This window comes from Acinonyx jubatus, chromosome B2, assembly GCF_027475565.1.
Source record: "Acinonyx jubatus isolate Ajub_Pintada_27869175 chromosome B2, VMU_Ajub_asm_v1.0, whole genome shotgun sequence".
NCBI lineage: Eukaryota > Metazoa > Chordata > Mammalia > Carnivora > Felidae > Acinonyx > Acinonyx jubatus.
The window spans coordinates 66,422,677-66,437,415 of record NC_069385.1 but is presented as its reverse complement, the minus strand read 5'-3'; the positions used below and the strand labels follow the sequence as shown (position 1 = coordinate 66,437,415).

The following is a 14,739-nucleotide window of genomic DNA, read 5'->3' as shown; positions in this document are numbered from 1 at the left end:
ACTTCTTAATAATTTCTCATTGTAGATTTTTATATTTTATCATTATAAGTTCTCTTTGCTTCATTTTATATGATTTACATTAATACTGTATTACTAACATCCTTATTTGTTTTGATTTGCATTTATCAAGTAGTTGTTCTTTTTCTTTTAACTTTCAAGTAGTTATATAGCATATGGAAGAGGCTGGAGTTTATATTTTGGATTAAATAGGAGTGTATTCATTTTCCCAAAACAATTGAATCTCATTTACAAATATTGATATTTCTAATATTCCTGTGTTTAGATGTGTCTTATACATTTTGATACTTGCTTCTTTGTTTTCAGTATCTGGGTCAGTAACTTCCAGAGTCCTGTTCCTACTATGATGTATGTTTACTGGTAATCCTCCTTTAGTTTGATTGATATCACTGATTTAAAAATCATTCCTTACATTTTGGGTTTGTAATTATTCCTCCTTTCATTGGAGAGAATTTTGTTGTTGGTGGTGCTGAATTCTCTTCTATTGTTTTATGTATTCATTTGCTTCTACAGTTACAGGTAGAAATTGGGGTAAAAATGCCTTTACAGGACTGTTTTTAAGTGAAAATTATGTCTCCCATTTAATAAATTGGTAAGTTTTTATCTTGATTCCAACTGAACCACTGTCCTGCACCATTTAGGGTAGAATGCAACTCTGCCTATCATGTGGCTAGACCCAAAGATGACTGTCATGATTAGGGGAAAAAACAAAAAGCAGTCTGTTAATTGTGAACTGACAACCACATACGCTAATTAATAGAATGATTTATAGGATAGATAAACAAGGAGCGTAGATAAAGGTCATTACATTTAAGAGAAATGAAAAAAAATGATAGGTAATTTGAAATTAATATGTAACTGATCCGTGTCTGTAACTCCATTCCCTACAGGCCAGTGTTATCAGAGAAGAGAGGTTTGTTTCAGAAGACGGTATTCTATCTTGACTCTGCTTTTTAACTGACTGTAATTGTTACTGAAATACTTCCCTGTGCTTTGGCTGCCTTATTTGTAAAAGTGAATATTGATGACATTGCTCTTATCAGTTTGTGTGGGTATTTTTGGAAATGCTTTGTAAAGTTTTACTCAAACAATTGTGGTACTATTTATCTGAACTAATATAACCTCTGGAAAAATACTAGCAAGGAAAGAAAGCCAGAATTCAATAACAAAAGAAATTATATTGGTTATAAAAATACCCACAGCATATAGTTCAAGTGGGTGTGTTCCAGTACACTGTCCTGAGTCACTCTAAACTTGCATTCTAATGACCTCATCTCCTCCTACTAGTATTTTTTTTAGTCCACTGGCTAAACTGTTGTGCAAATTTGTTCTTGATTGTTAATAAGTTTAATCAATCTGTAGAGAAGATGAAAAATTTTCAGTGATGATTAACCTCACTCCTCTGTAGTTATTATCAAGGACATTATGCTCATTATTATTATTTTTAAAATTCCCATTTTAAATGTATTATTAATCCTTCCTTTCTCCAGATGACAAAAGCAAAGCTGGGTGATTATTTAACAACCAAGCACCACCAGCTGGTACTCCAGGCTGGTGGAAGTTACCATGTGTTCCCACTTCATCCTACCATAAATCCTTTAAAATGAGAATGTGAAAAGCAAATTAAGTTCATAAATGTCTTTGGATACGAACCATGAAGAAACATCAATATTTTAATGCTATAACTAACCATCAAGGAGATGGGGTGGGAAATGAAGGATATCAAGAAAAATTGATATACATTAATTAGTTTAGCTAACTTATGTGACTTTCATCGTAAGCGTCCTCTGAAAGTGTCAAGATGCCACACTTAGAATTTAAATGAAGATAGTGCATGTTTAGTAATGTCAAAAAAGATTAATCCAATTATAAAGATATAGAAACAATGAAAAAAATTACACAACAGAGAATGAGCAGTGTGCATTAAAAAGCTTATTTTGGTCCATTTTACACTTATGCCACTGCTTTATTGCTTATTTTAGGACAACTCTGCCTAATATGGATCAGTAAGTAGTTTCTTTTCTTTCATTAATTCTGAAGTGTGGACTTCATTATCAACTCATAAACTACTCCATTGACTCACCTCTTCTCAAGTACTCAGGGAAAAGATGGTTAATTTTAGATTTGACACCCTAAGTCATTAAGTGCTTCACTTACAGAATTAAAACTTCCTAAAGTACAAAACAAAAATGTAATGAAAATATTTTAAATAAGTTTTAATTTTAGAAAATAATAAAAGCAAGGTATTTTTTTTTTTTGCATTATTCAATATACTTTATTGAAGCAGAGAAAAAAGAGCGCCATTTTGAGTTATAGATGAATTATATTTGCCACTTTGCCGAGAAGATTTGTCTGGAATAAATGTGGAGTGTTACTGGAACGAAGTTAACTTTCTTACTGCTTATCCCACTACTGCTCTCTCCTTCAGTAAACTCAAACTCTCCCCTTAACAATGACTTTGGAAATTGATCCCTTACATGAATCTCCCTTTTGAATTACTGTGACTATTATAGTGCAGAAAGAAAAAGGGTCTGGCCACTCTAATGATGTGTGGCTACTCTCCTTCTCCCATCTTCTGTCTTTTGCTTTGCTTCTCCAAGCCACTGGAAATCTGGGTGGCCATGGCACAAATTATGAGTAGGTGATACCTTCATCCTTCCCACCCTTGAGAGGGAGGTCACACTGTCTTTCAGAGTTCTCTGACAAGGCTGTGGGCAAGCATGAATAGTTTTAATACTCAGCTGGCTCTTTGCACATAACTTTATACTGTTTTATTCTGATGGTCACAATTAGGAAGAAATGGGAAATAATCAGGTATGGTGTTATAGCCTCTAACTGAGAGAGAAGGTGAAAGGGCAAAAGATGATCCAGACTGGTGTCATAAAGGAACAAAAACCTGAAGGCTTCTATGGCCAGGTTGACCTCATGTAGATGCTCTGACTGGTGTGGAATATTGACTATCATGAATGTATAATTTAAATGTTCAGTACCTTTTAGCAATTTAAATCATCTAGATATTTCAAGTCTGCTGGAATTTCATCTTTTACTTCTAAAAGATGAAAACAGAAAGTAAGTAATTTTATAATGTTAAATGAGATAAAACAGACAACTTTAACATCAAATTATTTTTAAACATTCACTTCTAAGTTGTTTGCTTGAATTTAGGAGCATCATTCCCCACCCGCACCCCCAATTAAATAAGCATATAAAGTCTGACTATATTTCCAAGGCCCTTCTAGGGCCCTGTCACTTTATCCCTCCACTTCTCATTCCAAGTACTATTTGACAATTTTCCCTTTATAGACCCCTGCATGTAATCTTGGCCCTGTCCCAGATTAGATCCAGTGTTCATTAGCATCTGAGCTTTTTTCTTGTTCTTATCTGAAACCACTGACCTTGGAAAGTTACTTCTCATGATTGACTGAGCCTTTGCTTTGTTCCTTTTGTTAAGCCATTTTTTTATAAGATTAATTTCTCTAAGACTTTTAACAATAGCTCTCTAAGTAATATTTTGCTACTACTAACCTTTCACAAGGAGACTAACATTTATGTAATACTGCTATAAATAATTTAAATGTATCATTTTTAATGTTTATTTGAGAGTGAGAGTGAGAAAGAGGGAGAGAGAGAGAATCCCAAGTAGACTCCACACTCAGCAAGGAGCCCAATCCCATGACAGTGAGATCATGAACTGGCCAAAATCAAGAGTCAGATGCTTAACTAACTGCCTCAGCACCCAGGTGCCCCTAAATGTATCATTTTATATCATTACTATTATAAACTTCTGTGGCTGGGGCAGTTTAAGAAGCCAAAGCACATAGTAATTAAATAACTTTTCCAAGATCACAGAACTCAGAAGCACTCAGAAGAGCTAGGATTTGAGACCTAGGATACCTAGGATACCTAGGATACTTAGGTCTCAAATCCATGTTGGAGAGCACTGTTAATCACCCAGTCTCTCTGGTTCATCATATAATTTTCTTCTAAACTCCTCATTCCCATGTTACTCTCTCTGACCCTGATCCTACTGGAGTATCATCTACCCTTTACCTCTTAGAATTCCCTGACATGCCTTTTTAAAGCTATGCTTTTAGTGTTGTCTCCTGTCTATCCACTTCAATTTGGTTGAGGAACTATGCTGCAAATACATAAATTTAAAAAAAAATCCTTTGCCCTCCATAAACTTACAAGCAGTAAAAATTGTTTAGAAAACAAAGAAATGCTAGAGTATGATAGGAATGAGATTAAGACTAGACACAATGCTTCCTCCTTGAGCAGGGCAACTGAGACAACAGCTGTGGGCTCCATGCTTGGGTAAGAGGTAACCCATAGAACAATGTGATTTTCATATCTTCTTTGGACCTTACCAAAATTTACTTTCAAACTTTATGTTTTTAATAATACAAAGAGCAACAAAACATGTTGATTTATTTTAAAATAATTTAGGCAAATTTGGGACTGGTTAAGTTGTTTGAACTCTTCACTCATCTAGAGATGACTCCATATAGCAGAATAAGAAACAGTGGACTAAAGTGTTTAATTTACTTGAGGAAATAAGAGAATGATTCAGAGTCAGGCGAGTCTTATAAGTATAATTATATTATTTGTCCACGCTGGTAAAGGGCATGCCAAAACAAAGATAGGTGCAAAGGTACTAAAAATTTGAGTTAGTAATTTTGGGCACCACTTATTATTTCATTATTACTTCTATAATATCTGTGATTATTATATAAGTATACAAGATATTATAGAAGTATATTATATTATAGAAGTATACAAGATGCCAGAAACTTTTCTAGGTACTTCATGATATTTGTAATAATCACAAACTATTTCAATGTAGTTATTAACACTATTTTAGATATGCCATAACTGAAGTTCAGAGAGGAATAATATTTTTATATACTTATATAGTGATGGTTGATCTGAGATTCAAATTCGCAAATGTTTATCTTCTTAAATCAATACACACTGCTGTAAATCAGAGAATATATTGTGGCCTAGACAGAAGGGAACCAAGTGGGGGAGAGATGCTAATGGGGCTAAAAAGTTAGATGGGGTCAGATTACAAAGTAAAACAACATGATCATGTCGGTGCTATGAAAAAACAACAAAATTCTACCAGTTCTATAAAGATTAGAGAAGATACAGAGGATTAGTAATATATTGAAATAACGAAACAAGAGCCTTGGTGGCTCAAGACTGGAGTAGAGTTAGGGAGAGAGATATTTGGAATTAGAATACACAGGGTTTAATGGTAAATATGTATTGTTGATTTTAATTCCTTAATTTGAACAGAGTTGTTTGAGTGTTGCAGAAGTGGGGTAGGGGTTAGAAAATGAGTTCACTTTAGATACTTTTTAAGTGGAGGTGGGTGGTTAAGAATGAGAGAGCAAGAGTGAGTGAGCACGTGATAGAGCACAAGGAGTGAGAGAGTGGGCAGAGCCTGAGATAGAAACATTTCAACTTCTTGATTTCTTGCTACTGAGCCTGCTTGCCAACACCTGTCCCACAAAGACAGATTCATTTAGTGGCTGGGCAGGTGTATGCACCTTCTGTTCTGAACTGCACCCCTGGCTAACCTGCTGCTCCTTTAACACCAGCAGACAAAACCAACTTAAGTGAAAAATTAGCTGATGACAAAACAGCTCTACAATGTAATGACCCTGTTCTGCACTTTTATCTATAGAGATTAAGAATGATAGTTATCATTTATTAAAAACTTAACATTTCAAACACAATATTACTAGATTCTAACATTAGTATCTCTGACTCCTACAAGACCCTGTGAGGTAAATACTACTACTACTACTGATAGTAATAATGATCATTATTATTATTATTTTGCAGATAAGAAATTGAGGCTTAAAAAGTTTAAATCAATTACCTAGTAAGTGATAGAGCCATTCCTCAAATCCAGCTCTGTTTGATTTCAAAGCCCAACATTTAAACATTATCCTAAACCGCCTCTCCAAATTCTTCCTGATTCCAGTTGGATAATGCAAGGTTGCATCCCCATCATCTATATTATAATATAATTCAAACTCTGTAGAATTTAATTCCGAAAACTCTATGTATAGCTTGTGCAAGAAGCTTAGCTTGGCTTCAGCTCATTCTCTGAGACATATCAATGCTTTCTATACGCCAAATTCCATCAATTCCCACTCTGTACTTGAACAGACCATGTTCTTTTTTTATAACCAAGTCTTTGCTCAAGCAATACATAGAGGTCTTCCTATCCGATACTACTCTTTAAATGGCATCTTCTTGGTGAAGCCTTCCCCACATTCTCACCCCCAAAAGATTGTATTAAACTATTTATCATGTTGACATCATAATTATTTGTGCTTCCATTTCTGATTCTCTCCTTAGACTATGCACATCTCAAGAATTTTGCTTGATTCATTTTCTTGTCTTCTTCAAGCAATGTCAGTCATTATATTGGCACCGAGTCACATTTGGAGAACCAAAAGTTAAAGAGGATTTATTTGCTGAGAAAACTGTGAGATTCCTTTCTACCACCTCTCTACCTCAGAAATGGCAGTTAGGACCATTTAGTAGGCAGGCATGGGGTGGGGGGTGAAAAGGCCGGTGGAATCAGCTTCTAGGGCAGGTTGGGACAGTGCTCTGGCCTGGGTGCAGTGAACAGAAAGAAGTTCCTATCACTAAGTTGCTTTTTTCATGAATTAATCTTTAAGTCGTTATACATGCAGTGAATGATTGTAACAGTTTCTCTTCAAATACTTTTCTAATAGAAAATAAAAATGGCTTTAAAATACTGAAATATTTTGAGAGGAAGGATTACTGTCTGATAGCGGAATAATAAATGAGAGTATATAACAGGAGAGACCAGAAATACAGCGATACCACTTTTGTCTTTTTTTGTTTTTTGTTTTTTTGAAATAATGCAATCACTGTCAAAAATAAAAAATAACAACCTCAATTTTTTACATGGCTCCCTCTGGTTCTGACATATTTTGACAAACATTATGTTCTTAATTATTTGCCAGAGAATAAAGCATTTGGGATCAAATACTGAAGATAATAAAAAGAAATGTAGAAGGAAATTAACATTTGAAATACTTTTAAGCAGCATATAAGCTCCTTACTTGAGGGGGAAAACATTATCTGAGATATATACCCTCAATGTTTTAAAGTATTAAATAATTCAAGACAACAAATACTATGTAACATAAATTATACAAAGCAATGATTATAGATAAATTAAAGTGTTTAGTCATAATGCCATTAAAGAGGGAAATGGGATTAAGAGAAACGGAGAAAAGATGGATTTTAAATAGCAATGCTAGAAGAGGAGACATAAGTTACAAAATATTAACTATATTTTCCATGGGTGTCTGATCACACCCAAATAATGTTCACAACTCAGAGATATTTTTTTTTTACAATTTAATATGAGCGAGAAAAGGGAAGAGGCATGCTGAGGCAAAATTAGTTGTATAAAGTGCTAGATTACATTAAGCTAGGTGGCAGCCTGTAGAGCATGAGTAGAGGGGTGCTGACAAGGTCAGACTAACCAAAATATGTTTGTTTTTCACTGTAAAAAATGTTTATAATGTAAAATGTTCAGCCTACACACATACTGCTTGTAGGTAACCCTCTGTCATCCATGAACCGTTAATAGTTGCAAAATGATTCCTAAGATAAGTTAGTGGATGCCTTGAAGCCAAACCAACAGAAATAAACCATAGGGACTGGAATTTCCCTTGGGAAAACCCAGGAGGGGATTGTAGAATAAAGAAGCTGCCTAAAAGTAGTAGAATTAGGAAGTAGGATCTGGGATTAGGCAACAGGGCACTAAAGGTTGTTTATAATCAATGATATCAATATAGACTGATTTTCTGAAGACAGGAGGATACCATAAAAGGTAGATACTGGCACCTGAAACAAGCATAATGGGTCACTGTCTTGGTGAAGGCTGATCTTCTCTTAAAGATGGTGGTGGAATCCATGTAAATTCTCCCTGTGAGCGGTTTCACCAGTGCCTCACAGGTGATTCTAGAAATCCACAAGGGAATACATGTTTGTATCTTGATTAGCAAAACAGACTCCCTACGAGGATGACATAAATTTTTCAAGATCAAGTCTTACTGTAAAGAAACTATTAAATGCTTGATAAATGAGAAAAGAACCATAGGAAAAATATTTGGACATTTATTTGAAATATTATTTTATTACTACTTAAAAATATTCTCGCCACAAGGAAGTCCAAATGATTCCAAGAACTTAACTACAGACCTATTACATTCCCTAGGGAAACTAGGATATTTCTACAAGGACTTGAAACAGTCTCTTTTCCTTTAGTTTTGAGCAGTGTTAAACATTTCCCCTAAGGAATTTTAGCAACAGTAGAACATTATTTTTTAAATTAACTTTTTCATTAAATGCTTGTTTCCCTCGAAAAGGGAGCAGCTGTTAGTGCTGGCAGACTTTTCTCCCCCCAATCTATGAGTACAAATCAAAAACAATTTGTTTTGTGAATAATCTACAGTATGACAATTTGTCTACAAATATGTCACTGCCTGTTTACCTCAGTGTGTGTCAATTGGATTTAGCCCCTTATTTGCGGAGAAGAGAGAAAGGCAATCTTGACAGCATCCCTGCCTGCAGGCCTGGCTCTGCAGCCGCTCTCTCCCCCAACTTCCTGTTGCCACTAAGAACCACAGGGAGTGAGAAGCCACACACTGTGCAGACTGTGGGCTTCGCAGGACTAGGCCAGCTACAAAATTAGAGACCTGGGCTCTCACCGAGACGAGAGAGCTGTTCACACAGAGGCAGATCTTTCTGTACAACACTTTGATTAAGTCTAGGAAGAACCTTAATAGACTGCCATTTACTAGAAAGGAACCTTTAGAGACAAGTGTTGTGGGGGATGGAGTCTGATTTTTTTTTTTTCTAACAGCTCCCTCTATACTGAACAGCTGATGCTTGCATGAAAGGAAGATCAAATAAAAGGCTTATTCAGCATTTATCAGATTCCAGGAAGGAAAAAAAGAAATGTCAGCTCTATCTTACTTATATATAGGTATATCCTACATGTCAGCTTGTATCACCCTGTGTGATATACAGTTCACCCGGTATATTTAATATTATAATCAATGAAGTGCCTTCCCATCACCGGGTGTAGTTCGATCTTTTCACATAGGCACCTGTGCTGCATACATTAATTCACAAGACTGACCTGAGCAAGTGAACCCAAGAACTGCACTAGGTTGTTTCGATGGTCTGTGGATTACTAAAACAGATCCTAACATTGTTATTTTGTGACAAATGACAAATGTTCTTTTTCATAGCATTCAGCAGCAGCATTAGTGTTATGATAACTGAATTATTTCTATCTCTTTCCAAATGTTTATTTTTATATATATATATATATATTTTTTTTTTTTCCAAAACTGAGATGTAGGAAGGAAATGGCAAACTCAATAGAGAAATTATTTAAAGGGCAAGGCATGTATCCACTCACTACAGAATATATATTATATAGCCTTACTTATTAATGGCTTCAAACATGTTTAGAAATAAATTTCAAGATCAAGGGCAATCTAAAAATATTCACCGCAAGCCTAAAGTATGTAAGAAGGTAATTATTTTAAGAAGGTAAAATTTTGAGCAAAAATGACGATGCCATTTATTTTATACTGATATATTATGATATTACATACAGACAGGGGCTAAAGAAAGTCAACATTACTTCCTTCTTTAAAATGTATTTGTAAAATTACAAACTTTACACTACACACATATTTCTTTATGAAAGAGAAGTTTTATCTAACTACCTGGACTGGTTTCTATTCAGATTCCATCATAAGAAAATAATAATGTAGAGTGGCCCAAGTTGGGAAAGAAGAGTATCTCTCTATCATTGTAGCTGGGATGTAGCTGGGATCTTTACATATGGGTAAAGATGATATACTGAACACCCCATTAATATTTCTTTCCACTGGAAAGAGAGAAAAGGATTTTCAGAAAGTTTTATATCTACAAGGATAAAGAAAACAGGGAAAAACAAAACAACTAACTTTATGGAATCTGGAATGGTGATAGATGCATATGACTGATAGCACATCCAAGGGACCTGAATCCCAAACTGGTAGTGGGAAAAACTGAATAACACCATTTTCACAAGAGAACTATGAAAAGATGTGGAGATTGGTAGCACTGGATGCTTCTTGAAGCGGGGGGGGGAGGGGGGACAGAAACAAACAAACAAAACAGAACTATATTAAAGTTTGTTGAAGTAGTAGTTAGTAGTAGTAGTAGCTCTATCTCTCCATGAAGCTCTTGTGAATGCCCGTGCTGCTGGATATTCTAATGAACAGCCCAGAGTCCCCTTCAATGACTTGATACCTCTTTGCTCTGAGTGGTGCTGCAAACAAACTTCAGGTGTTTGTCCCTTCAAAAGGTCTTATCATCCAAGATCTCAGCCCTACTCAGAGTGACCTGAAACTAATGGCTAATCAATGCAGGATGATAAAGGTCTAGCTCTTTAAGTCCGAATAGGGACAATTCCGAAGGGTTATTTTAGTTTCATAGCTGAGTGAGTCAGCTGAGTCTGTCTGTGGGACTATATCATATCTATTCTCCTCCTGTCTATAGATATTGAACCCAAGGGTTTGTGTTAATACCCATTCTTAACACTAATCCAATCTCAGAGCCTTCCCCCCAGAAATGAGACCTGCAGCAATGACTCTTCCTAATCTCTGCAGAAGACGGGTGACTTATTCTTTGTAAAGTAAAGGATCTACAGTAGAAAGGGGAACACTAGGGAGAGTTGAGGGCAGGGATTTTATACCTAATAAAATTCAAATAAGTGAATATTTATACACTAAGGCAGAGATACAAGCCTTCTTCCTTCAAAGACTGCCTTTAGGGTACTCAGATAAAGCCTTCTCTGGAGAGTCTGAACAGCCTAATAGGGAAGACATAAATACTGTATATCTATATTAAGATGAAATGGCCCAAGCAGATAACCTTATAGTGAAGCCCAAAGGTGACCCCAATGATGGCAAAAAGCTTACAATAAGCTCTTTTGAAGCTTTAGAAGAAAATCAAAGATAAATAAGTGTACATAGCATCCCTCTAACATAAAAAATAATAAATGCCAGAATATATATATTTATAAAAACTTTGTTTTAATGTTTATTCATTTTTCAGAAAGAGAGAAAGAAGAGACAGTGTGAGCAGAGAGGGGCAGAGAGAGAGGGAGACACAGAATCCCAAGCAGGCTCCAGGCTCTGAGTTGCCAGCACAGAGTCTGATGCAGGGCTTGAATGCTTGAATTGAGAGATCATGACCTGAGCTCAACCAACTAAGTCACCCTGGAGGCCTTAGAATATATTTAAAAAAACAAAAAAACAAAAAAAAAACCTTGAAAAAATCAGAGATGATTAAAAAATTAAGAAAATAAAATCATTAATATTTTCAGAAAGAAAAGAGAAGGTATTATATGCATGAAAAAAGAACATAGTATAAAAAAGAAGAAGAAAGAGTTCTGGGAAATTAAAAAAAAGAAACTCATTAGAAGATAAAGAAGAGCTGAGACCACCTATTTGAAAATATACCACAAAGGCACAGATATGGAAAATAAGATAGAAATTATAAGAAATATGGAGACTCACTCTAGAATTTCCAACATAAATTCATGAAATTCCCAAAAGACAGAATTGGGAAAATAAAAAAGAAGAAATCATCAACAGAATATTCAAGAAAACCTTTCAGTTTCCAAATTAAAGGAGCCAAGATTGCAACAAAATAGTTGAAGAAAAATGGAATTCTACCATGTCCTTGGAATGTGATGTAGTAGAGTATATAGAGTTCTTTGACTTTCTCAGAACAATCTCAGAGGGTAGGATATAGTGGAACGTTAGGACATGCTAATGTCAGTAAGACACAACAAAATTCTGCTAGACAAATGGCCAATTGTTTCAATAAAGCAATACAAGGCCGGGCATAGTAAATTGTTAGACATCAAAAGAAACCTAAGAAACATATGAACAAAAATACAGCATATGGGTCATGTGGACCTTCTTTGCCTGGATATTTATTCTCATCAGCCAACTTAAAAAAGAGAGAGAGAGAGAGAGTTGGGAGCGACTAAACATGACCTAGTTATTAACTATTTTCATGTTTAACTTACTGGTTGTGTTACTGTCACTTGGTTCTGGTTAAAAAAAAATAGCTCTTATTTGGTGTGGATACATACTGAAATACAATAGATATCATGATTTGGGGAACTTTCTTTAATGTTGTTCTGTCCTTTTCCTTCTCCCCTCCAAGAAAGGTACGGAGTGTGAGTATATGACACAGTGTAGCAGAAAAGTTGATGGGTCATGATGCTGGGTAATGCGGACAGGGAGATCTAGGCATTATACTTTTTCCTGTTGTATCTGTTTGATAATGTCTATTATATATACATTTTTTTTTGGTTCTGTAGAGATACCCAGATAAATAATCAAACGAGATGATAGAATGCGATATTTTTAGAAATACAAGATCTCAAAAAATTTACCTTTCATATATAGTTTCTCTAAAAACTATTGGAGGAGATGGTGCTCCAAAATGAGAGATAAAAGCAAAAAAACTACATGAGGTAGGGTAAGGGACATAGGAAAAACAACACAGAAAGGACATAAAGAGAATACCTTGGAATGATTATATCACTTTGTACTTCTTGTGACTGAGAAAACACACACACACACAAACACAGACACAAACACACACCACACATCTATTTTTCCATTGACATTTAGTTCCAGCTTCCTCCCTACAGAAGCAGATTACTTTAGGTAAGTTAAGAAACATAAACTTTCATTAGAGTTCAAAAAAAACAACAAAACATATTTATAAGAATTTCAGCTCTCATAGGTCTTAAAATATAAGATTAGAAAAAAAAGCTTTTAGAATAACTAAGAAATTAAGTCCATAAGGGTTAAATAAATTAGATCAAACATTTTGCAACACCAAAACTAGTTCAGTTCTGGTACTAGTTACATTCTGGTACTGGTTACCATTCTGGTTCTGGTTCTGGTACTAGTACATTTTAGTACTGGTTACATTCTGAACTAGTTCTGAGTCGCACCAACCGGCCACCTCTGTCCCTTTTCCGGATGATCCGGAAGATGAAGCTGCCTGGCCGGGAAAACAAAACCGCTGTGGTTGTCGGGATGATAACCGATGACGTGCGGGTCCAGGAGGTGCCCAAACTGAAGGTGTGCGCGCGCTGCGTGTGAGCAGCCGTGCCCGGAGCCGCATCGTCAAAGCTGGAGGCAAGATCCTCACCTTCGACCAGTTGGCCCTGGACTCCCCCAAGAGCTGTGGCACCGTCTTGCTCTCTGGTCCGCGCAAGGGCCAAGAGGTGTACAGGTATTTCGGCAAGGCCCCAGGGACCCCACACAGCCACACCAAACCCTACATGCAATCCAAGGGCCGGAAGTTCGAGCGCGCCAGAGGCCGCAGGGCCAGCCGAGGCTACAAAAACTAACCCCAGAACCTGCCTTGTTATTAAAAAGATTTGGACTGTTAAAAAAACAAAACAAAACAAAAACTAGTACTAGAACTAGTTCAGAATGTAACCCCCAATTTATCAATTTCATGCAACCCAAGCTGGGTCTCCTTCCTTGCAATAGGAGCCATGAAGGAGTTTTCAAATTTTCTTTCTCTTTTAGATTGAGCTTAGGTCACAGCTAATGGTTACAGTACCTAATGTATGCATTGTTCTGGTTAAACTTAAATAATCTTGTTTACAATATAAACATTTATAAATACTTCACTTTGCAAAATAGGTGTTATAATGTAGTACCTTAGAGTGATGTAGATAGTAATTTATTAAAGACCAAAATATAATTTTCTACTCTTCTAAGAAAGTTTAGAAAAATATATTTTAAATATCAATTAGCATAAAAAAGTAAAACAATGCTTGAAATAAGCAATTATTTTAGAAATTCTCAAAATAGTGACATTATATAGAATTCTATAAAAGTCACCTTAATACCTTCAGTGTTTCATGTTATATTGGACCTGAACTTATTTTAGGTTACTGTATCATGTAAGTTGTAGTTCATTTTTTAGTTTCTGATTTCTATTAGTGTGTAAAGGATTTACATTTGCATTTAAATAGGAAGGAAATGTGATAAAGATTTCAATTAAAAGGCTGTCTGTTTGGGTTAATTCATTTTTAATAGGAACAGTAAATATTTTTCAGTTGTTTCAGTTCTTACTGCAAGATCAGTTCATTGTTCTTTTTTATCTAGTTATGTCAGGTGGTGCTCAATAAAGATCACTATAATGTCAGTCCCTACTTATTTAAGAAACATTTCTCATTTCTTCATTGATTTTTTTAGAAACCAAAGCAAATTTCTGAATAGTACTTGAGAAAACTGATGACAGCAGGTCACTGCTTTAGTACAAAGGATTCTTAACACATATAATATATATATTACTTATTAATATAAATGTGTTCAAACAAGTGTATACATAGACCTATGCACATATGGAGATTTTCATTCTAAAGTCATCTGATGGAAAGAAAAAAGAAAAGCTATCCTATCTTGAAAGTTTAGCTAAGTCTTCAGAGTCTCATCTACTTTATAGGAATAGCTCTACAAAATGAAGGACCATCCATTAATTAGTCTTCACATATATTATCTGATTTTAAAGTGCACGGAGGTTCTATAATGACAATATCAATCTTAGTCTGAT

The 14,739-nt window shown here is 35.3% G+C and overlaps 1 protein-coding gene across 1 annotated transcript in view; it reads left to right on the top strand.

The window, feature by feature from the left end:
- Positions 1-13,585, top strand: part of LOC106980072 (ribosomal protein L18-like) — an 89,298-nt gene extending 75,713 nt beyond the window's left edge. Inside the window, 2 exon segments of the mRNA XM_053223360.1 lie at positions 13,108-13,256; positions 13,259-13,585. Coding sequence (XP_053079335.1) covers positions 13,108-13,256; positions 13,259-13,522 — 413 coding nt within the window. The 3' untranslated portion in view covers positions 13,523-13,585.
- The last annotated feature ends 1,154 nt before the right edge of the window (positions 13,586-14,739 follow it).